This window comes from Mus musculus, chromosome 6 (assembly GCF_000001635.26).
Source record: "Mus musculus strain C57BL/6J chromosome 6, GRCm38.p6 C57BL/6J".
Taxonomy (NCBI): domain Eukaryota; kingdom Metazoa; phylum Chordata; class Mammalia; order Rodentia; family Muridae; genus Mus; species Mus musculus.
Genome location: NC_000072.6, coordinates 147,591,676 through 147,614,364, shown reverse-complemented (window position 1 = coordinate 147,614,364; position 22,689 = coordinate 147,591,676). Strand labels below are relative to the sequence as shown.

Here is a 22,689-nt window from a genome sequence, read left to right as displayed (position 1 = left end):
AATTTGTAATATGTCCTGATTTCTCACATCCTTCCTGTTTGAGAATATGTGCGTGTGCGCATGGGCAGTATTCAAATAGGCTGCAGCATCTCATCTTAGGTGAATTTTAAACACTGAGAAATAGATGTTATAATAAAAATTAGTTTTAGATGCTGGCCAGACAGCTCAATGCTTATAATCAATGGCTGCTGAAAGAAAGGACCTGGGTGTTGTCCCCACAGTCATACTGGTGCCTCACCATCTGCAGCTCCACTTCCAGGAGGATCTGATGTCCTCTCAGTCTCCAGGGGAACCTTCATGCATATGGTAGAATAAACTTACACAGACATACCCATAAATAAAAAGAACAATTAAAATGAGTTTACAGGGTGCAAGGCAATGTGAGCTCTGAGCTTGAGGTGCACGGCAGAGGATGATGGACATTCATAGAATCACAGCTTGACCAACTGGCAGTGAGGGAAGAAGACGACCAGGAGTTACTAGCACAAGGATCCCCATAAACAGATAGGGGGGAAAGGGAGGGAGGGGGAGATAGAGAGGGGGGGAGGGAGGGGAGAGGAGCTTCACAGGACGCCACAGTCCCAAAGCTGATGAATTCTAGAAGAAGTACCCCTGTGATCATCTGGTTAGAATGCCCTGCTTAAGAAATAGTAAAAGATATCTGTAATTTTAGTCAAAGGCAAAGCCAGACTTATGATATACCCACAAACAAGGGACTTCATTCAGAAACAATATGGAGACGAGAGATGACCTTTCTCTCTCTCCTTTGGAAGTGAGCTCCCAGAGGTAGCAACCACTGTGGCTTATGACTCAGCAGCACACAGACTGGCAGAGGTCAGTTTGTCTTTGAAGGAGAAGAGACACCACATCCCTTAGAAAAGGATGTTCTCATGATGTTTCCAAGACAGTATTAGTTATGATGGCATTTTTCTGTTGTTAATTTTTGGCCAATATTTTTCTTTTTCAAAGAAAATGAATGGTGGTTGTGGAGATACACATGATAGAAAAAAATAACACCAAAATGAACCAGACAGATTAAGACATTGTAGAGTGTCTTAATGTCGTAGGTTGGTCTGATGCTGCTTGCAATCTAATGCTAAATACTGGCTGCACGCAAGTAGATCCTCACTTGCACCTAGTGATGCTATGTAAATCTTGCTCCCCAATTAACTGGCCAATAAAAGGCTAGAGCCTGTGATTGGGCAATGGATGGAGAAAGGCGGGACTTGAGGATAGACAGAGTAAGGGAGTTTCAGGTAGAGAGAAGAAGAAATGACACGGAGGTGGAGGGGACCACCATGAGAGGAGATGGACCATGAGCACATGGACAGGAGGAACAAGGGACATTACGGCTGAGAAATAGAATAGTTCCAGGCCCACCCAATCTAGGCTTATGGCTTATAAATAAAATACCTGAATTGTGTGTCTTTTATACGGGCTAGCTAGAATGTTTTATTTTTTTTATAATTTAGCAGTGAAGTTATTTCTTTTCTATGGAAAATAAGGAAATGAGATGATAATTTCTGGAGGCAGTATATTGAAAAGTAGTACCTGACTCACTCACGGGCTCTCTAAGGCAAAGAATGGTAAACACAGGTCTTCATCAACACATGAATAGTATTGACCTGTCACTGCTACATCTCAACCCTGTACCCAATTCCTAGTGGCCAAGTCTTTGACATCCATGGTCATAATGTCTATTGTGTTTCCAGACATTCTGCAAGAAACTTGTGAAAATTAGATCAATGCCTGGAATTCGGTTTTCTTAACTTGCTACAAGCAAACCAAATAAAACCTTATTTTAAATACCAACTTGTATGTCTGGATACACTTCAAGGAGACCCAGCGAGGCTCTGCATGGTAGGCTCTTCTTTTTCTCAGTGCCCAAGGGAAGCATGATAAAAAGTGAGTTTGGCATTACCCCATGTGAAGAAAAGTGCTGAAGAATGTAAAGTCCTGTTAGAGGCTTCTGAGCAAATCCTTAGCCCCATCCATGAGAGGCTAAGATATGGCTGGAGGCATGATAGACAGGCAGAGGTTGGTGAAACAGAGTCTGACCATAGCGGGGAAGGAATGAGCTACTTTCCATGGATGGGTTTCTGACTCGAAATAGAAAATAACCCTGGACTGCCTCTGCAGTAAAGAAAGGTCACTTTGTGAAAACAGAAGATTTGGTTTCTTACAGGAATAAGCTAGCCTACTTAAACACATATACAACTTTTGCTGTACACCACCTTTCCTGGGATCCTTGGTGCCACCCTAGGTCTTTGCCCAATAGGCATGGTAACTAGCAGAACAATATGGTGGGGAGCAGGTCTACGGTATTGGTGGTAGAGCTGCCTGAGATCCTGGGAGAGGCTGAAGAGAGCAGGAATCCATGATGCAGCTTCCTTGAGGTTGCAATCTATGATGGGGGGGGCTCTGTAGTGATGCAGTTGTTTGGGGGTCACCAAGGCTCCTGCAGGAACCCCCAACTGCACTCTGTAAGCAAGCCCAGAAGACTCACTAGTGTCATCAAGCTGGACTGTACTTGGACCAATGTAAACTTATTCCTGTCTAGCTTATGAATGAGTGAGACTCAGACTGTGGTTATTCTACTTGGCTCCGACAATTCCTGGGGAGGGGGCAACCCATAATCTATTTTTCTAATTGTTGGCCTGGCTACCTCCCCTGCGGTGTACCCCAAAGACTTGCTGTTTCTCCTGGCTGTGTGCCCTGTATGTCTCCTCTCTGTGGCTTCCTCCTCTCCCAAGCCCTTCTTCTTTCTCCTCTCTCCAGGTAACTCAAAGCCCGCCTACCTCTAATCCCTCCAGTACTGGCTGTAAACACTTTTATATAACCAAAAGTTTTAAATTAAGGGACAAGGTTTGTGCAACAAAAGTTGGTAAATGTAAGAATCTACTCGCTTATAGGCTACTAGACCTTTGGGCTACAAAATTTGGCATTATAATTCATAGCAACAGACCAAACCTCAAGAGAGATAGGCAGGGCTTTGGTTCCCAGGCTTGGAGTCTAAGGAGAAATGGAGAGTAAGAAAGGAGGCGGAGAAGGAGGAAGCTCCTATGAGAAGAGATGGTTCATGAGCACATGATCATAAGGATCAGCCTGTTGGAGTAGGAGTGACCCAGGAAGAACATGGCAAATGACATCTCGGGATTCCTGAGAGAGAAATAAACAAAACAGCACAGAGGGTTGATATCTGCCCAGCTCTAGTGCTTTGAGGCTTATTGTAAATATAGAGGTTTTGTGTCTTTCATTTGAGAACACCACCACGTCTAGCTTTGTTCTTTAGTCTCCATTTTGCCCACCCCAAAGTCAAAGCACAGACTTCGGAATCTGACTGCCATTTTCTGCCTCTGTGACTTGGAGGCTGTGACTACTGGCTTCTGGGGTGAGGAGATGCAGAGCCACATGCTCTCTCCTCAGATATTCTTAGACTAGTGGGCAGCTTTGGGAGATGACATACAAGTGGCTTCATCACCACGGTTATCAAGTTCTGACTTCAGACCTCCACAACTTCTTCCAGATGCAATCTCTGTCTTTGTTCTTGGTGATCCTTTACTTGTACCATGAGACTTTTAGCCATTCCCAGTACAACACTTACTGTTTGAACCATTTCAAAATAATGTCATCAAAATCATAAGCCTTCAGTAGGCGTGTGATGGTCGTATGTGACGGTCTGATGGACAGACAGATGGCACGGCCCTGCTCACATGTCTGTGAATATTCCCAAGAATGACCTTATGCAAGGACACTTTAGATCAGAAACGCAGGTCAAGAAGGTGACGTGGAGGTAGGCTTGAGGTTCAGTGTATTTATAAGGTATAGACCCTCAGGGAGGGATGCAGGACAGCAGTCAGCGCAGAACACACTTGAACTGACTACAAAGCTGCAGGACCCTTTCAACCTGCACACATTGTTGGCTTTGCTAAGCTTTCTTCTACTTGAAATGTGTTATGCTTCACTTTCAGGGAGGATGTTCATGGGGGCCACTTGGCAAGGTAGCTCGTACTGGCTGATTTTACTGACTCTGACGGTTTAAATGAAAACAGAGAACTGAGAAACCAGTCGACAGGGCACAGTCCTCGCTGTCATGTGCCTCATTTAAGGAAAGCAATCTCAAATTATGACATCCAAATCAAAAGCCACAGTGGGTCCTGTGGGCCTTGACACTGACATACTCCTGGGTTCATCTTTTTCTGTCTACAGAGCTGGTCCAGGCCACTCAGGAGGAACGACTGATTAGGGTGAGGGAAGTGGGGCAGGCAGGCCGGGACAGAAGAATGGCACTGCCTCCACACGGACCTACAAACAATGTAAAGAATAACTTCCGTAATGCAACTGATTTATATACCAAGAACGGAAAAGCCCTCAGCACACTCAGCAGCTGTCGGGAACATGTCGCTAACACTCTTGGTGGAATGTCAGAATTATGAAGGGACTTAGAACAGCAGAAGTGTCAATATTATCACGACAGAGAACAGACAAAGCAGTGGTGTGACAGTTTCTCTAGAGTTGTCTTTATTCTAGTAACTGTAACTATCATAAGTAAAGCTCCCATTGGCTCAGTGTTGCTTGTAACAGCTTCAAGTAAAATCTCAGGGGACTGCATCAAGGCCTAGCCATAATTAAAAATCTCTAACAGTGTCTTGGCCACAAACCTTTTAAGTAAAGATAATTGCTCCTTACTCCCTTCAAAAAAATCTAAATTAAAAAAATCCTCCCAAGTGAAGGTTATTTTCCTGGAGGTGATTTTGAAAACATGGGCCATAATTCTGGTTCTTAAGAGGAAAAAATAATAATCCTTTATTACATTTGGATGAGATTTTATTTTTAGGAACCTCTGCCTGGCTGTGAGTGGCCGATGCTCGCTGGATGTTATTCACACTTCCTCCGTCCCAGCGAGCTCATGCGTAACAGTCTGAACCTATGGGATGGGCTGGAACTCCTCATTCGAGACTAAGGGCCATTGGGCTCTATAAACCACAAACTCCTCCTCCCTCGAGAAGCGTCTGGGATGAGGTCTTTCCGTTTCTCTGTAACCTCCCTTACACAAAACAAAGGCTGTGTTACTAGTGACTATATCACTTTGCCTGGCAGTTTATATGATGAAGGGAAGACATCTCTAGAACACTAGGGAATGCCAACTACACAGTTCCATGGTGGGAGAGCAGGAGTGTTAAAGGGTGGAGAGCCCTCCTACCCCTGACTGAAGGCAGTGCTGCTTCAGTAAGAGATGGCATAGTACAGATAACTAAGCCCACTGACTAGCAGACAATAAGCAGATACTATGGAAAACTTTTGGAGTGCTAAGCCAAAAATCGACAGCGTTTTTTCTCCTTCATACCAAATTTAGAAAACTAACATAACATTTTCCCTTCGGTAGTAGTTTGGGTTTTGCAGAAATAGATTCCTTTGAAACTTTTTTAAGTTTAATTTTATCTCTTTTACTTATTCACTTTATATCTTACTCACTGCCCCCTCCCACTGCCCTTCCCTCATCCCCCATCCCCTTCTCCTCTGAGTGGGTGGGGCCCCTCTGGGTGTCCCAACCCTGGCTCTTCAACTCTTACAGAGAAATCTTTTAAAATACAATTGGGCTAAATATATTAAGCATACAAACTGTCTCATTAATTTTTCTGATTAATCATGAAAATTCTTAGTAGTAGGAATTGTTTTTTGTGGTGTGGCCTAGCAGTGCAGACTTGCGTCACTGACTTAGTGAACGGTGCTGGAGGCATCCGAGGATAACTAGTGCACAAGTCTAGATGCTTACACCAGATGATTGACAGCTGTACTCAAAGTTTAGTAACATCTCTGTTGATGACACTCATAAACAACAAAAATGCCATTAGACCTGTTTCCAATGAAAAATATTGACCCTAGCTCCATCCTGGTGTATTTTAGCACTTAGTAGTCTTGAACGATTGAAGCTATTACCTCTTATGGTGATCTGTATTTCATAGTATATGAAAAAAAATTAAATTATTAGAGAAATTTAGCATTTTGAATCTTCCATCCCATAATTTCTAAGTACGTTAGAAGTAGAAGCAAATGAAGACATGTGGGGTAGGGAAATGTTCATTCCAAACTTGCCAGGCTTTGTGGAAGCGCTGAAGAGCTAAAGGACCCCAGAGCTGAACCTTCTCCAGAACAATGCCCCACAGAGCAGGGACTGAAACTTAAGGCTGCTGGAACCAAGAGGTTTCTAAGGTGTCTGAAGTTAAGAATCTCAAGCTTGTTCTAGTTAATTAGTTAGTTTGTTTGTTTATTTAAAGTTCGTAACGTCCCCACAAGCCCACAGCTGTGACCTGGTGTGCATCGGTGACAGGACCGGGGTAAGGTCTCAGAGCTTACCCCGCAGATGGCAGTGCTAGCACCATCCTGAGCACACATTTCTGTCTGTGAAACCTACCCAGCAACAAGTGGTTTCTGGGTATTTTTATGAACGTGAAGACAATGTTCAGAACAGTACTGATGCAGCACAGAGAGCGTCCTTACTCCACCTGCTGTGTTCCATGTGCTGACTCATGATTACTCTACAAAGTGGCAGGCAATATGTGGGTGTCCATGTCATCACACTGACAGCCAAAGCAGGAGGAGAAGCAGGCAGTGCAAACGGGGCCTGTTCTGTTGTGCTGACACTCTTGTCAATGAACTTCACAAGTCAAACTAGGCTACTTCCCACAAACAGGCAACTGACGGGCCTTCAGAAGGATTTAAAGGAACACAGGTCAAATGGCCGAATCTATAATTAGTTCTTTAGACAACTGACACACAGGGATCAAGGGACCTGAAGAAAGCATTCTTACTCTCATTAGAAGCTTTTCGAGAATCCACATAGTGCCTTTGACAGAAGAGTAATACAGCTTTGAAAAAATTTAAAAAATTACCCCAAAAAGGGCTTTGTAAATTTTCCTTGTTACATATTCTCTGTCTAGAATAACATCTCCAATATAGGTTGGTTGATTTGGAAAAATATATTAAGTATGGAGAAACAAGCTGTCTATCAACAAAGAAAATATATGAATACAACAAACCAAATCTGCATATGCAAATCTGTAAATACAAATCTGCAAATGCATGGCGGCGCCCCTCCTACAAGTCTCGAACTACCATTCTGAGAAGGGACTCGGGGACCCAGCCAGAAGCTGCTCCCTGATGCTTGTTCTTGTCTGATGGGATGCCTACAGAGATAACTGCTTAATATATGATTATTCAGGGAAGCCACCTTCCAAGGAGATTACCCACTATACTCTGAGGCATTTATCAAGACCTTGACACCACAGCATGTGTGTTGATATCACAGCATGTGTGGAGGCCTCTGCTGCCACAGAGGCAAAATGCTGGGACCAGAGAGCACACTTACCCTTCTCTGCTCCCTCACGTATTCCACCAGCTCGTCCCTCGTTCTCTTTACGGCTTCCTCCATGGCCTTTTCACTTCTCCTCTGCTCCTCTACGATTGCGGCCTTGACAGCTTCCTGTTTGGGAAGGAGAGCACAGAGAGTGTAGCATGCCCCAGGCGCACTGTACCACTAACGGAAGTGAAAGGTCTCTCAACAGGTGCAGCTCGATCCATTCCAGGCCAGTCTGTACAGAGGAATAGCCTGTATAACAGCTTTTGGGAACTGTTAGAGGCATGAGGAGGAAAGAAACAGAATTAGCCATTTCTTGCAGGACGTGATGAGGCTAGCAGAGGCTACTTGGTTCCTCTGTAGCCTGTCCCTCCTGCTTTCTCTTCATCTAACTGCCTCCCTGTCCTCTGTATCCATACAAGACTTCAAACTCAATGCGTACTCTTCTAAGAACATCCCAAAGTCCAGTGGTTTCACCCACATTGAGCTCTGTCACAACAGTCATCAGATGTGGTCTGGGTAGTAAGTAATAGCTACCTTAGCTATAACTTAGCCAGGTCAAGCTGCTGAGAGCTGGACACCGTAAGACTCCACCTGTTAGCTGCTATCTGAAATGAGAGCTCCAGGGAGGGAAGAGGAACTCAATGCCTTATAGATAGCTAATATTCCAAGAAGGACAGACTTCTCAGAAAGCAACAATATTTTCTACAAAATAGTGCTCTATTGGTATATTTGTAGTTAAAAGTTAAAAAAAAAAAAACAAACTAGTGTGTGACTCAAATGAATGCTAGAGAACACAAGTACGTAACTCCCAGCACAGATGCCTGGCATGTTTTCATTGGGAAACAGCGCCAATGAGTGTTCTCTTCACTTCTGATTCTTCATGGCTCTTCCCACCGTAAGGTCTATGTATATTTTCTCAAACAGTTTAGACATGCATTTATAACTCAGAAAATGTAAAATAATGATGCACCATTACAAGTTTCTTTACTGTAGAAATTCTGTAGAATGTAGGAAATGAACACACAGTGATATATGTAGAAACATGTAAGCATATGCATGCGAGCTGTAAACATGCAAACATATAAACATGCAAACATGAGTAGAGTAGGAAGGGAACTGGACATGCACAGATAGGACTACCCCGCACATTCTATCACTGAAAGTTTTCACCTGAAACAGACTCCCAGTAATTTTTTTTGGCTTATATTCTTTTATTATATGACCTATATTCCTTGATACAATTGTGTAAAGACTCATTTCTTTTACCAGTTCTTAATTAGTAAACCACATTTATGATTAAGATTTCAGCATGATTTATTTTTTATTTCTACACATGGTTGCAGAAAGGCATAGAAAGCAAGTGATTACAAGAGGTGAGTGTCAGGTTTCAGATGCCACAGAGTTCTCATCTGTGGTCAGCAGCCTGCTCATGTGTCCATTTGTCAAATTATCTGCTAACTACCCAACAGTAAGTGTAACATCCCTGGAGCCTCCTATGTCCTCTCTTGGCAAGCTTGTAACTTACCCACACAAACAGAATAGAAACAATGGGGTAATACATAGACTTCAAAAGACACTTGGGCCAATGGGTGATGCTGATACTAACTTCAGGAGTTTCTAGGAAACATATATCTGCAAAGCCACACAGCAGTGACTGTGTCTAGGGCTCTCCTGAATGCAGGGCTCTCAGTACAGAATGTGCACTGGCTTCCATTCCTGCCATTCAGGTTGACAAATGGTTAATCCCCTATAGCCATCCTAGCCTCTCCCCAAAGCCTGCATCCATCTGATTTTCTCACCATACTCTTCAAACTCCCTTTTAAATACGCTCAGAGAAAGGAGTGTGAGTGAATTTTCATTCCCTTTTATTGTGGAGAAGGGGGTTAGCCTGTGTCTACAGCCAGCAGCTCTCTGAGAGTGGTTTGTGGGATGCCAAGAAAGCAATGCAGGCAATGGATTTGCCTAGAGTTAGGAGTAAGTCTGCAAAAAACGTAGTGAGTGGAAACATTGCTGTTTCAGTGGGGTAGGTGTATGATTTGGGGTATTGAGCACTAACAGAAGCTGGATGGGTAGAAGGTTTGGGTCTCAGTGTTCCCATAAGGGACGTTTGGTCCCTGCTGTAGCATTAAGGGGTAGGTCCTGATGGACGGTAGCTTCATCACTGAGAAATTTCAGAAGGGTCTTGTCCCAATAGGCTCTTAGTTCCTGCAAGCCTGAGTTACTATAAAAAAAGCAGTCCAGGCCCCCTGGACTCCTCAGTTCCTGTCTCACCAAGGTCTCAGCTTTCACATAACCACTGTTCTACCACTGGCCTGCAGTGACAGGACCCCGAGGCCTCATTGGAGACAGATGGCAATACTGCCTTTGCTGGACTTTCAGCCTTCAACTCAGTGACACACACACACACACACACACACACACACACACACACACACACACACAAGGTCTTGAGTATGGAAGAAGACTGTTTTCAAGGAGGAGAGAGTTCTGGAGTCCTATAGTACGGTGGGGTGACTACAGTGAAAATATTGACCTAGATTGTCTAAAATAAAAATGATAAATATAAGGATGAGAGGAATATGTCAGATACCCTGATCTAACACACAATCTATACGTGTATTGAGACATTAGATCACACTATAACTATGTGGATTTATTATATATCTATTAACAATAAAAGTGACAGATATGTGGGTGTCTCTGGAAGGGGGAGCTGAGTTCAAAGCAAACCTGAAAAAATGTGGTGAGACCTTAAAATAAGTGAGAGGAGGGCTGTGGGTGTGACCTGATACAGAGCGCTTGCTAACCCAGGCTCACTTTCCCTATCGCTGTAAAATCACTGTACTATAAAATGTCTCACTAGCTGAGCTTCAATTAGCAGAGTGTAAGCTCAGATATTTTTTGTACTTTTCTGTGTGTCAAGAGACTTCCATTTCCACACAAACTTAAAGCTCAAACTATGGTTCAGAAGTGTTTTCTAGACACTGATGGAGGAAAAGGAAAATTGTGTATGTCAAAATGCATGTACTGTGCAAAATCATCTTAACTTTGAATTAGTCTGCACTGGCACTGAATACCAGAAGGAGACCATCTATAGGAAATGCCACCCAGGAACCAGTACTGTCCACCAGCTTGGAAGCTTACTGCTGTGTGAGGCAGGATTGAGCACTGGCAACTTAGAGGATGGGGACAGCGGACCCTGAATTACACGTAAGCAAAATGCTACCCTCAGTAGAGAATCTTATTCTTTGCACTAGAGAGTCTGCCCTGGTCAAAAACAAACAGACTGCCTTCTTACTGATATATTATTTGCTTATTGATATACTGATTTCTACCACTGTTATAAAAATTCCCCATTGTATTAGAACCTTAACAATTGTGATGGTTCCTATATGGTCTGCCCAGGGAGTGGCACTATTAGAAAGTGTAGCCCTGTTGGAGTAGGTGTGTCACTGTGGGTGTGGGCTTTAAGACCCTCATCATAGCTACCAGAAAGTCAGTCTTCTCCTAGAAGCCTTCAGATGAAGATGTAGAACTCTCAGCAACTCCTGCACCATGCCTGCCTGGACGCGGCCATCCTCGAGCCTTGATGATAATAGACTGAACCTCTGAATCTGTAAGCCAGCCCCAATTAAATGTTGCCCTTACAAGAGTTGCCTTGGTCATGGTAATATGTTCACAGCAGTAAAAACCTTGTTTTACTTGGCCCAGAAACCCTGTAAGATTTAGTCCCTGGTGTGTTAGAAAGGCATTTGCCAGCACCTGGTTTCAGCCGTGGTTCATGCTGGGGAACTGGGCGGCCTCAGCTCTACAGGTTCTTGGGTCTGTCATTGATCAGCTGCGGAGTTTACTATGACTGTCCACTACTACAGTGGGCTAAAAAGACGTGCATCAAAGGCAGGGGCAGATTGTTTAATTTTCTTGGTCATCCATCCTCTAGAAAGAAAGATGCTTAAAATCATTCATTTCTTCATTCATTCAACTCATTCATTCATTCATTCATTCATTCATTCATTCATCATTTTGCAGAAAAGACAGATGTACTTTCAGAACAAAGAGTGAAAGGCTGGAGCTGTCTAGGCCCAGTCAGGGGATGGGGACCAGCTCTTGTCATCATGCTGCTTCCCAGTTCTCTCTCAAGTTGTCTGTGGCCTGCTCGGGAACATCCAAGGCACCAGGCACTTCTTATGGCTTTGCTGGCCACTGCTGCTGATATCCTGGGCTCCCTCTCAGCCACACCCCTGGGATTCTCTGCATCTCTTTTCATCAGAGTCTCTAGAACTGCTTCTCACTGGTTGATCTTTGCTTTGGCAAACTGTCTCCTCCTGGAGGTTCTTGCTGTGGCATGTGCTTTGTCTGAAAACACCCTTGTTTGTCCTCATCATATAGCTGGTGATCTGAATTTCTAGGCTGGACACTTCTGTAGCTGTAAACACTGTTGAGAACCTGATCCGGCTGGCTCCTCCTCGCTGCTGCACTGCTGGGTTTTACTCTAGAGTTCCAACCTTTTGACACTGCACACCTTGCAATGGAGGTCACACTCAAGAATCATGAGTTTGAGTTTAAAAAAAAACTATAAAAATATCAAACTTAAGTAAATTTTTTATTTGGCTCAATTCCTACCTATCCTGGGGCAGTGGGGCCTTTGGGTTACAGGCTGGGCCTACTGTTGGGAGTCTAAGAAAATACTTACATATTTCTTCATTTCTCAAAAGTTTCATTATGAACCTAGCTATGGCTGATCCAAACATGGGCTTTAATAGTCAAGAAAGCTGCACATTTTAATTCTGGATTTAATAAAGTAATGAAAAAAATTACTATGGAGTCACAACTTCCCAGTTTGATTGCTCTGAGTTCCATAAAGCTATAGCATCGTTTAATGGACTGCCTGGTTATTTACTATATCTGCATGCATTTATTTTAGCTTTTAAAATTATCATTCCAACTTTTACAATTTATACATTTTAATTAAAGTGTAATTATATCACCATCTTTTTCCTCTCTAGAGCACCATCTATGATCTTTCCTTCTGTATCCTCCCCATACTTCCAAATTGACAGCTTCTTTATTATTGTTACGTATACCTTATGTTAGATGTAAGTAAATATATATATATATATAAAACTACACCTTTGAATCTGTTTCTGTTTGGGTGGATGTGGATTCAGGGCTGACCACTCTGCACTGGGTGTGATCCAGAACATCACCCATCCCTAAGAAGCACTCTCTCTCCTTCCTTGAGAAGTCCTCTCCTTCCTCAAGAAGTCATTAGTTGCCCATAGTTCTCTGTCTCACGGTGGGACCCATGAGGTTTCCCACCCTCCATTTCAGCACCAGCCTACTGATATTGCCATTTTCTTGGTCTTGTTTATGAAACCTTTTCTAGGAAAGACTGTTTCACATCAGGATTCCTGGAGCTCTTACACTCTTTCTGCCCCTCTTCCATGATGTTGCCTGAGCTGTGAATGCTGAGCTGTGGTACAGACATATCCACTGGAGATGGGCCCTACAATCTGCTGATCATTTCAGTGGGTCCAGTTACAGATTTTCTGGGATGGTCTCCACTTTCTATAAATAGAGCTTTATCTAATGAGAGATGGCAGCCACACTTATCTAGCAAAGGTGTCTCAGGTACAAGAAGGGATCTCAGGCCACGCTTCTGAAGTTGTGTGTGTGGGTTTGCTGATGGTGACAGGCTGAGGGACCAGACTGGCCACATCTGTTTATACTCCTTCCTGGAAGGCACCTACAACTTTGTCTTTTGACTTCTGAGTTTAATATTTTTAATATGCGTTCTTATTCTCTTGCTTTAAAAGTACAGCCTCCTGTACTAGAGAGATGGTGCAGCAGTTAAAAATATTGGCTGCTCTTCCAGAAGACCCATGTTCAATTCCCAGCATAGACATGGCAGCCATCAAATATCTGTAACTCCAGTTCCATGGACCCAGCATTTTCTTCTGGCTTCCATGGGTGTCAGGCATACTTGTATACAGACACATATGCAGACCCATACAATAAAATTAAAATAAAAAAAATCTTAAAAGGAAACACAGACTCTTCTTTGTTTGGTGTGCACAACTCTGTCTGAGGCGTCAAGGGGAGTTTTAATAACTTCTTATCTCCCCCAAATCTTTCCTTCACTCCTTGTGCTCATGAGCAACCATCTATGTTCATACTTGACTCTGCTGTGTTTAAAGCATTGCACACAAAAGAAAGGTGACAGTCTAGTGCTTGCAGCTGCAGCCTGTGGCCTGGCCTTAAGAACAGAGCAATCTGTCCATCTCACTTCCTTGGGGCCATTTCTTCTAACAATGTATTTAGGTCTGTTATCTTGGCTGTCCAGATTCCTCAAAAAAAAAAAATCTTTCATTTCCCATGGCCCTCAGCCTTGTGAAACTGAGCTTGGTGGGGGTGGGGGTGGGTTGCTGGGGAAGGCTAGGTTTTCAACACTCAGCACAGGCACTCACCTTTGCTGGCCCACTCTACTTCAGGGGAGCTATAAAGGGGCTGCTGCCCTGATTCTGGGAGACCTTGCCTTCTCCTTTCATTCAGTCTTTTGTTCAGTTTGAAGCCAAACCTTGCCTCTAAGGAGTCTCCTAGTGGGCTCCCAGCTGGAAACTCTCTCTGGCATCCCCACATTGGCTTGGGGCTTTGAGAGGGGAAAATGGCACTGACTCTACTCCACATTCTTCCTACTGGAGGTGCACATGTAACTCTAAAGATCTCAACAATTTCAGATATGCAGAAATGCCAGAGATGACGGCTCCTACAGGCACCAAAGCACGGCACCAGTAGATGATCCTGAATTTTCACTGAATTAACGTGTTCCTTTTCCGCTTCAGATGTAAGCTGAGAAACACACTTAAATGCCACACCCCAAGTCCTGGCCACAATGTGGATCTTAGGGGTATGGGGTTCATCCCTGTCCCAGTTGCTAGGTTTGTCCCTTCCACCGTGTTTGTCCGGGTCTTAGGGGTATGGGGTCCATCCCTGTCCCAGTTGCTAGTTTTGTCCCTTCCACTGTGTTTGTCCAGGTTTGTCTCCTTCCATGCTTGTTTGTTCATCCTCCCCATTTCTGCTGCCACCACATGAACCAGGAAGCCATTTTCCTGCATGTTAAATACCCAGCCATTTTCCGAAAGTGTTCGCAATGCTCCTGTTTGGATGCGTCATATTCAAGGCTATCTCTTGAATGTGACCAAGGGTGCTTACCTCTTGTCAACAGTCATTACGTTCTAATTTGGCCTCATTCAAGCTTTCAGAACATTGGAAACGTGACGACATCTAGTGTGTTTACCATGAGCTCGTGTTTGCACCTGAGAAACCATATTTCACCATATGAGAGCAGAGAGAGCAGAGGCTTCACTGTCCTTCAGTCTATGTTTCCATCTGCAGCTGATCTTAGAAAGTACTTGCATAATTCCCCTGGTTCAAGTCCCAGCTTCCTGCCCTTCCCTCAGTCCTCTCAGCAGCATTTTACCCTCTTGTCACCTCTACACACTTTTCCTCCTGTCCATCACACATATCCATATAAACAGAATGATCTAGGATCTAGACACAAGCAAGAATGTGAGCACTTGCATCTTTGGGGTTTGGCTTGGTTTGGTCTGAGTTTGTATCTCCTCAGTTAATATACTACTTTCCAGATCCATCTGTTTTCCTGCAAATTTCATCTGTACATCTGAGTAAAATGCTGTTGTGGTCACATATATTTCTACCATCCATCATCTGTTGATGGACCTCAAGATTAATTTCACTTTCCTGTGATAGTACAGTTAATAGCTATGTGTGCAAAGGGTCTTGATAGCACGATGTAATAGGCCTGTGTCTCCAGCTACATAACCTCTTCTCTAGGATTACCTATAGATTATCAACAGGCATCACATACTTAATACAAAGCAGACTCTTAATCCTAACAAAACTTGATGCTTTCTCAAAAATTTATTGTAATAGGAATTTGTTCTTAAAACCACAATATTCTAGGAAATGGCTGTGATGATTGACAGATCTGGCCAAATGTAACCGCCACCACAATTCAGTTTAATTATCACCTGACAGGAGCTCCCACAGCCCTGGCAACCACTGTCTAACCCCTGTCACAGCTCTCTCCTCAGGATTTCTGAGTGGCGCCATATAACCTGCATTTTAATTCCCCGACTCTGGCTTCCTTCCTGTATCTACGGACTTCTCCACTAGTGACTCTGTCAAGTATGCAGTTGTAATGCTTTTCTTTCCCTTCGCATCTCACAACACCACTTTAACTCAGCTTGTTTACCACGGCTCCTTCTCAACTGTGCTAACACTTCACAAATGCCAACGCACTTGCCTACTTGCTCAGCTCTGTGCACCCATACCTACTTTACAAGCAACGGGATTATAGAGCACTGTAAGGACAGTGTTCAGCTAAGGGTTTTCTTGTGCAGTTATCTATTCCCATCTAAGATGAATGTACACTTTATATTAAGACAGGACCTTGAGGTGGAGAAGTCTTGGGGTTGGGGTGAGAAACTTCAAGACCTCTAGAGACAGGCAGCCTGAACCTAACAAGGTCAGATGCCCACTAGGATGAGCTATGGAACCTCTGTAACTTCATGTGGTACAGGCAGGGTAGGGCTGGAGTCATGGATGGCTCAGTAAGCCCGAGCGAGGATCTAAGGTTAAGGTTTACAGAGGTTCCATCTGCAGACCCCAAGGAAACCCTGAGCATAGTGAGGCATGCTTTAATCCCAGCATGTGGGAGCAGACAGGTGTCTCTGGGGTTCCCCCACAGTCACCCCAGGCCTATCAGGGAACCCAGACTCCAGAGAAACAGTCCATCCTGAAGAGGAGTGAGGAGCAAAGCCAAGATGTAAGATGGTTGATCCCTAGCTTCCACACACAGAGACAGGAACCCATGTAAGGAGCACACATTGGAGTGATGGCAGCACCTGCCTTACAAGTCAAGTTAGACACAGCAGCAACTGACCAGAAAATAGCTGTTGTTCGCTGGAGGTGATGGTCCAGGGCTATGACAGTCACTGATCATGTCAGGACAACCACAGCCAGCTCCTCACAAGTCTTCTACTTCCAACAGGAAGCCATCCCTCTCCTTCTCCTCCTCCTCCAAATCCTTACAGTGGCTGCTTTGTCTAGAATAGCCTATAAAATCATGGAGAATAAAACTACCCAAATAATCCTGACATGAAGAGCACCACTGTTCTCCCTGTTGTACAAAATAACAATGTCTCATCAACTTTAGAAATACTTCATATTTGAGGGACTTTCCTAAGGAGAACAAGGACATTAGTTATAAATCTAAAATGCACAGTTACAGTGCTCCAGGGTAGGGAACAGAAAGTAGGGGGAAGACTTCAGATTCCTATCACTAATAAACCAAGAGGAAGTCTATTTATAAATTATACTTCTGGCCTAACCACATAACTCATTTAGAAAAATTAATTAAACTCCGAGGAAAAATTTTAGGGCAGTTTTTAATAACTCATTGCTTTTTTTCTTCAACTAGTTTTCTCTGGGGAATGCAATTAATTCATAATGTGATACCTACAAATTTATTAAAAAATTTGGGATAAGGCCAGCTTTGGCAAATGTGCCTGGAATCCCAGCACTCAAGAGGCAGAGGTAGGAGGATCAGGGGTTCAAGGCTATCCTTAGCTATTCAGTGAGTGTGAGACAGGAACCCATTATCCAGCTCTCCGCATAAGAGCGTGTCTCTAAAACAACAATAAAATGTTGGGCTCAATACAACAATTCTTCAATACAGGAAGAATCTTCCAGAAAGTCTATTCTTCAGTAGCAGGCACTGCAAGCCATTGTCTAAATGTCTATCTTCCTTACAGCTGTTATTTTATACCTGTAATAATCTTATTTCTTATTTATTAATTTACTTTTTCCTTATTATTGAGAATGTGAGGGAAAAAATCCAACTATGGTTACATGAGATACTGCCAGAAAGAGTTGGAAAAGGAAGCTTTGGTGACCTCTTCCCATGAACACACAGAGCCAACAGCCTCACGAGCACAAACACCCTTCATGTGAAGCCACAGGCACTTATGACACTCTCCCTGTGTGAGCTCAGACCCAGGCACATCAAAGCTCCCTGGACATGGTCACAAATAGCTCTTTGTTCAAAAAACCTGCTGAGGGGAGAGATGGCGGACCACCCCACTGAGGGGAGAGATGGCGGACCACCCCACTGGTCTCTTTGTGGGTGCTCATGGCACTGGGTTCTGTCTCACCTGTGACAATACAGGACAGGGCGAAGGGTGCTCTGAAACAGGTAAGAACAAAGAGCATTACATGAGCTGTCCCAGCCCTGCCCAGTGGTGACAGAGCTTCATGGTTTCTTCAAGGGAGCAGAAGAGTTACATCAAAGCTTCATCTCCACAGGGTTGCCTGTGGGGCTAGCCTCAACCCTCCTGGGGGCCAGGGGAGGCGATGAAGTGAGATAGAACATGCCAGACAGCTGGAGCTGACAGGATACATCTCATGGAGGCTCTCAGGGCCTCTGCTTAGCTGACCAGGCTAATGACTGAGGAAGAACAGGGAGGGAGCTGGTTTTGCTAATGCACAAACACAAAGTCAAAACATCAAGAAAAATAAACACAGAGCCAGGTCCCAGACAAAGGGACAAAATAAATCTGAAACCCATTATAATAACATGGTTGACTTATCTGACAGAAAATCTGGGATCCATAGGAATGGCCAACAGGTCTGTGAAAGGTGAGCTGCATCAATGATTCCAAGGAGGCCCCACCTCACCCTGCAAGGATGGGTACCGTAGGAAGACAGGTCAAGGAAGAGGAATTGTGTACAGTGTTTTTGGGAGGATGGTCAGCACGGTCATGGAATGGTCAGCATAGATGAGTCTCAAAAGCACCTCTAAGGCAGCTCCCATATCTACACACACCCATAGAGGAGGCCTGGGAGAATGCAGTGGCTAGGAGATAAAGTCTGGTGACTCAAGAGAAGACAATAACAAGTGCTAACGCAGAATTGAAGAAACAGGTCTAGATGTGAACAGCAGAAACCTGGGGACACTGATTGGTTTTAAGGGCACATCTGTGCCAGTGAATGACTGCAGCATAAGACATACAGAGAAATTTCTACAAGAAACCTCTACGTGATACCTGATCCTGTCAACCAAACCAACCAACCACCCAGTGTTACTGTGGAAAATTACACAGGATCTGTGAGGTCAGATCGCCACTCACGTAGGTTAACTACAGGAGACTTCAGTTCCTGACTTGTCTTAGGACATGACTTTTCTGGAACACATTTGGAGAGCTAGACACTACTTGAACCTCCTAGGAAATTTAAGGGTAGGCAGAGGTCAGATATAAAGTTCTCAAGAAAGGTCAGTCATTGTGTAAACACTGGAATCAATAAGGTTCTGAGAGAAAGTAACGGTGGGGACACGCAATGTGGGTATTGGCACTCATGAGAGCAGTGGGGAGTCAGACTTAGCTGGGGCACACATGCTCTGGGTATTGAGAGCAGAAGGCACCATTCTGAAAGTTCACAAGCAGCCTTCAAAAGAATTGTAATTTTAGAGGGGCCCAGGCACTAGTGATGCAAAAGATAGCGGCTTATTGATTCAGAAAACTATTTTCTCTGGGCTCCTTGTGGGGTAAAGTCTTAAATCTTTGAAGCCATTACTAGGAATGACTTACTAATTGTCTGCCTATGTATGGGCTGTATTTTCCTGTTTCTTTGAATAATATTTTTAGTTTCTAAACAACACACATTTAAAATAATACAAAGCAGCTTCAGAAACAAATCTTTTCTGTCCCTCTGAATTAATTCTCTGCCACGTGACTGCTAAAATATAGTTTGTTTGTTTGGGATGTGTCATGAGGTAACTTCCTGAGATTAACTTTGCAAAGCCTGCAGAATTCCTCCCATGTCATTACTAAAGCTTCTCATTAGTGCTTTAGAGGAGTTGTGGTCCCGCCAGGGGAGGGGCACAGATTTTGTTAATTGCTTGAACCACTGAACTTTAGATTAGTGGCCTGCTGTGGCTAGAGAACACACATTTCCTTACTCTCTCGAGCCACTGAGTTTGCCACCCTTTTCTGGAAGGTTCTGCTGCTGGGGCAATCTGGACAGTCATTACAACTCTGTAGCTTAGTCTTTACTTTCTAAATTGTAGCCAGGTAAGCTGGTTCATGGGCCCTTCTCAGGACGTGTGTGACCCTCAAGAAGGCAGGGCTTTTCAAAGCCACTTATGGAAAATGAGTTTTTCCCTCCCAGATCTTTCCTTTTAAGTTTTTACCAGCCTTTGCCCCAAAAGGTATTCTGTGGCTGAGATGATAAGGATCACCATTTTCTGTCACTGGCAAACATCTTAGACGTGGAGCTTTCCCTATGGGGTAGTGAGGATCTGGTAGGAGTTAGGGACAGGAGCAGTGAAATGACCAAGATACATGGTATTCATGTATGAAATTCTCAAAGAATTAATAAAAATACTACACTGAACAACAGAGACAAACAGCAGGTTTTCCAAGAAGCTGCAGAGCCAGGAACAGAAATAGTTCACAGGCATATACAGCGTCTGTGAGGCTGCAGACACAGCACCTCCTCAGCGGGCCGAGCTTTTCATAGGTAATGCCCTGTACAAACTTGTAGCTAGGGAGATGGAAATGAGAAGAGAGCTGGTTAAAATTTTATGAAGCTAGCTTAGTAATAATTAACTATTTTTGAATAAACATTGATGGTTATACAAAAATTTGGAAAAATATAATTTTGATAATTTTTTGCTAAATTTTTCCTACTTTTATGAAGCTATTTTAATTATACTTAATCTACCACTCTGACTGCTTAGGGTCTTCCTTTCAAAGAATGTTAATATTTGCCTAATTCCTTTTTAGATACATATAATTTATAATTCAAGTATTTAATCAATTTGGAATAGATTTTACATAGAAAGTTCAGAAGGCAATAGGAAGCCAATTGTAATATTTTTTTAAAAGTTCCTAATTAAAATTCTTTTAAGAATTTAATAAAAGTATAAATTGTCTTAGCAGAAAAATCTGCACAAATGTGCATTTTTGTGTAATTTTAATAAATTCCCAGACTTCCTTGGCCCCTTCCCGGGAATACAGACTGAAGTCTGGTTGTGCACTGGGACGCCTGGCTCTACATACTCTGTCACATGATGAAAATACGGATTGAACCCAGGAGGGGCTGGGTAGTTCTGGACTGTGCCTGCTCTACTGTTCCAACCTGTTCATTCTCAAATAATAGCGCTGTTCCAACTAAACCAAGCATGTCTCTGCTTCATTCTCCTCTGAAACACTCCCCTGTTCATGCAAGCTCCTCACACCTCACCAAGTGACCACTGACCACTTGACATGACCACTAAACATGGCAGCTGACATGACCAACACTTGACATGAGTCTTAGTTAGCTTCCTCACCATCTCTGTTGAAAAGGCTGGGTTACTATTTTTCTACTCCTGTGTCTAAAGAAATAAAAGAGGCACGAGGGAGAAACAGGCAGTCACATCATTGCTACAACAATTGGAGTGTAAGTTTGATTGTGGCTACTTCATGATTATCCTAAATAACCAGGCAAGGTGTGAGCTTCACAGAGCTTTCCACAAAAGCCATTTTAAGCTTCCCTGAGCAGGAGCGTAGTCTTTAAGAAGTGAAGTAGCAATTGATGATTATGCTGGAGTCAACATGTGAAAATAAGAGCTGATTACAAAGACTCTGAGAGTATCTGATAGGCCAGCTCATTCACACTGCTCCCTCATGCCCACTCCCTGCCCAGTGCTCCCTGCCTGCTGCAACCACAGCAGTTTCCGCTCAGATAGGCTCTACCAAAACCCTACGTTTCTAGGAATCTTCAATTCATTCTCAACTTACAGGGGACACATTTTCTGCTGTGTGTGCTTTGCTTTGTTTGAGACAAGGTCCTTTTTAGCCCAGGCTGGACTCAAATTTGCTCTATTACTGAGGCCAGTCTTCAAGTGCTGATCTTCTTGCTTCTATTCCCGAGAGCTAGGAATACAGGCAGGGAGGACCATGCCCAGCTTTGGAGAGGACACACTTTAAAGTGTAAGGTATGTTGTGCTACACCTTATGGATGCCTGGCAACCAGCACAGAAAACGGGCTTCCGTGAAGGTTATCTTTGCCTTTTTATACTTGTATAACATACAGTCAGCCATTCAAGTACTTCTGCCAACAGGAAGCCCAGGTTACTGTAAAACACAGCACACAAGCTCAACTGTGAACATGAAGCTTGGGAAGACCAGTGGGCAGAAGCTAGTCTGTAGGACCAGCTGGCTCACCGAGGCTTTCCTCTCATGGGACCATGGGGATACTTGTGAGGTTGTGTTAGCCACTGCTGCCAACCCAAGGTGCATAGGTGTGTAAGTCAGACATAATTAATTTGAATCTCACTGTTTCTAACCAAATACATTATTTACTGTGTGAGTGTGCACCCATTTCTGCATGCATGCACATGCATATTCATATAAGGTAGGAGGGGAGAAAGAGAATGAAGAAATGAATGGAGGAAGTTTAACACAGAATGTTAAATGGAAACATGGATCTGATCCTGCCAACACAGAGGAAAAAGGCAAAATATATCATAGGATTCTTAATAGGAGAAAGGGGAAATTATTAGGAAAATTATTGAGGTATGTAAGAGAATAGGTCAGAATAGAAACACCGTGATGTGAACTGACCCATGTACTACAGTGACCTCACGTCAGACACTGAAGCACGTGCCTTACCCTGTGAGGGGCGGGTCCACAAGGCCCCGGGTTTCTGGGTGATTTGCTCACCTGACTCATCCTCTGCTGCTCCTGCACAGCGGCCTGGATGGCCTCTGCCACCCTCTCCTGATCTCTTGCATGTTCTGTCTTCCACAGTTCCCTTTCTTCGGCATGAACTTTCTCCAGATTTTCCCTTTCTTCTCCCACTGCTTTAGTGATGACATCTTTCATTGCTTCTTTCTCAAGCTTCAACACAAAATGACGGAAGCAGAAGCATCAACAATAAGGTCAAACTCCAGCCACGAAAACTAACCCACATGGTTAGTCCCAACATCACAGTTTTTATGCTTACTAAATAAAGGCACAGTACATTCGATCATTTTTAAACAGCTTTTCATCCTTGCCCCCTGACATTTCTGCACTTAAAAAAAATCAAGCCTTAGTGTAAAGCAACAGGCATCAAAATGTAGGTCTTAAATTAGTTGTGGTAAGGAAAATACATGCAAACTGAAACATGTCTTTCGGGTCTGTTACATCACATTTTTTTTTCCTGAATTTTCAAAGATTCCAGTAACTGATGTATAATTTCTAAACCGTTGGTATCTGGAA

The 22,689-nt window shown here is 43.5% G+C and overlaps 1 protein-coding gene and 1 long non-coding RNA gene across 11 annotated transcripts in view; one reads left to right on the top strand and one right to left on the bottom strand.

Moving 5' to 3' along the window:
- Ccdc91 (coiled-coil domain containing 91) overlaps window positions 1–22,689 on the bottom strand; it is a 156,743-nt gene that overhangs the window by 18,249 nt on the left and 115,805 nt on the right. For all 9 annotated transcript variants that reach the window (NM_001355715.1, NM_001355714.1, NM_025911.2 and 6 more), the window contains 2 exons: window positions 22,150–22,326; window positions 7,370–7,483 (listed from right to left, as the gene is read on the bottom strand). In NM_001355715.1, coding sequence (NP_001342644.1) covers window positions 7,370–7,483; window positions 22,150–22,326 — 291 coding nt within the window. The remainder of the gene's footprint in view (window positions 1–7,369; window positions 7,484–22,149; window positions 22,327–22,689) is intronic.
- The window catches only part of Gm36244, a 103,113-nt gene that overhangs the window by 61,378 nt on the left and 19,046 nt on the right, over window positions 1–22,689 (top strand). The window lies entirely within an intron of this gene.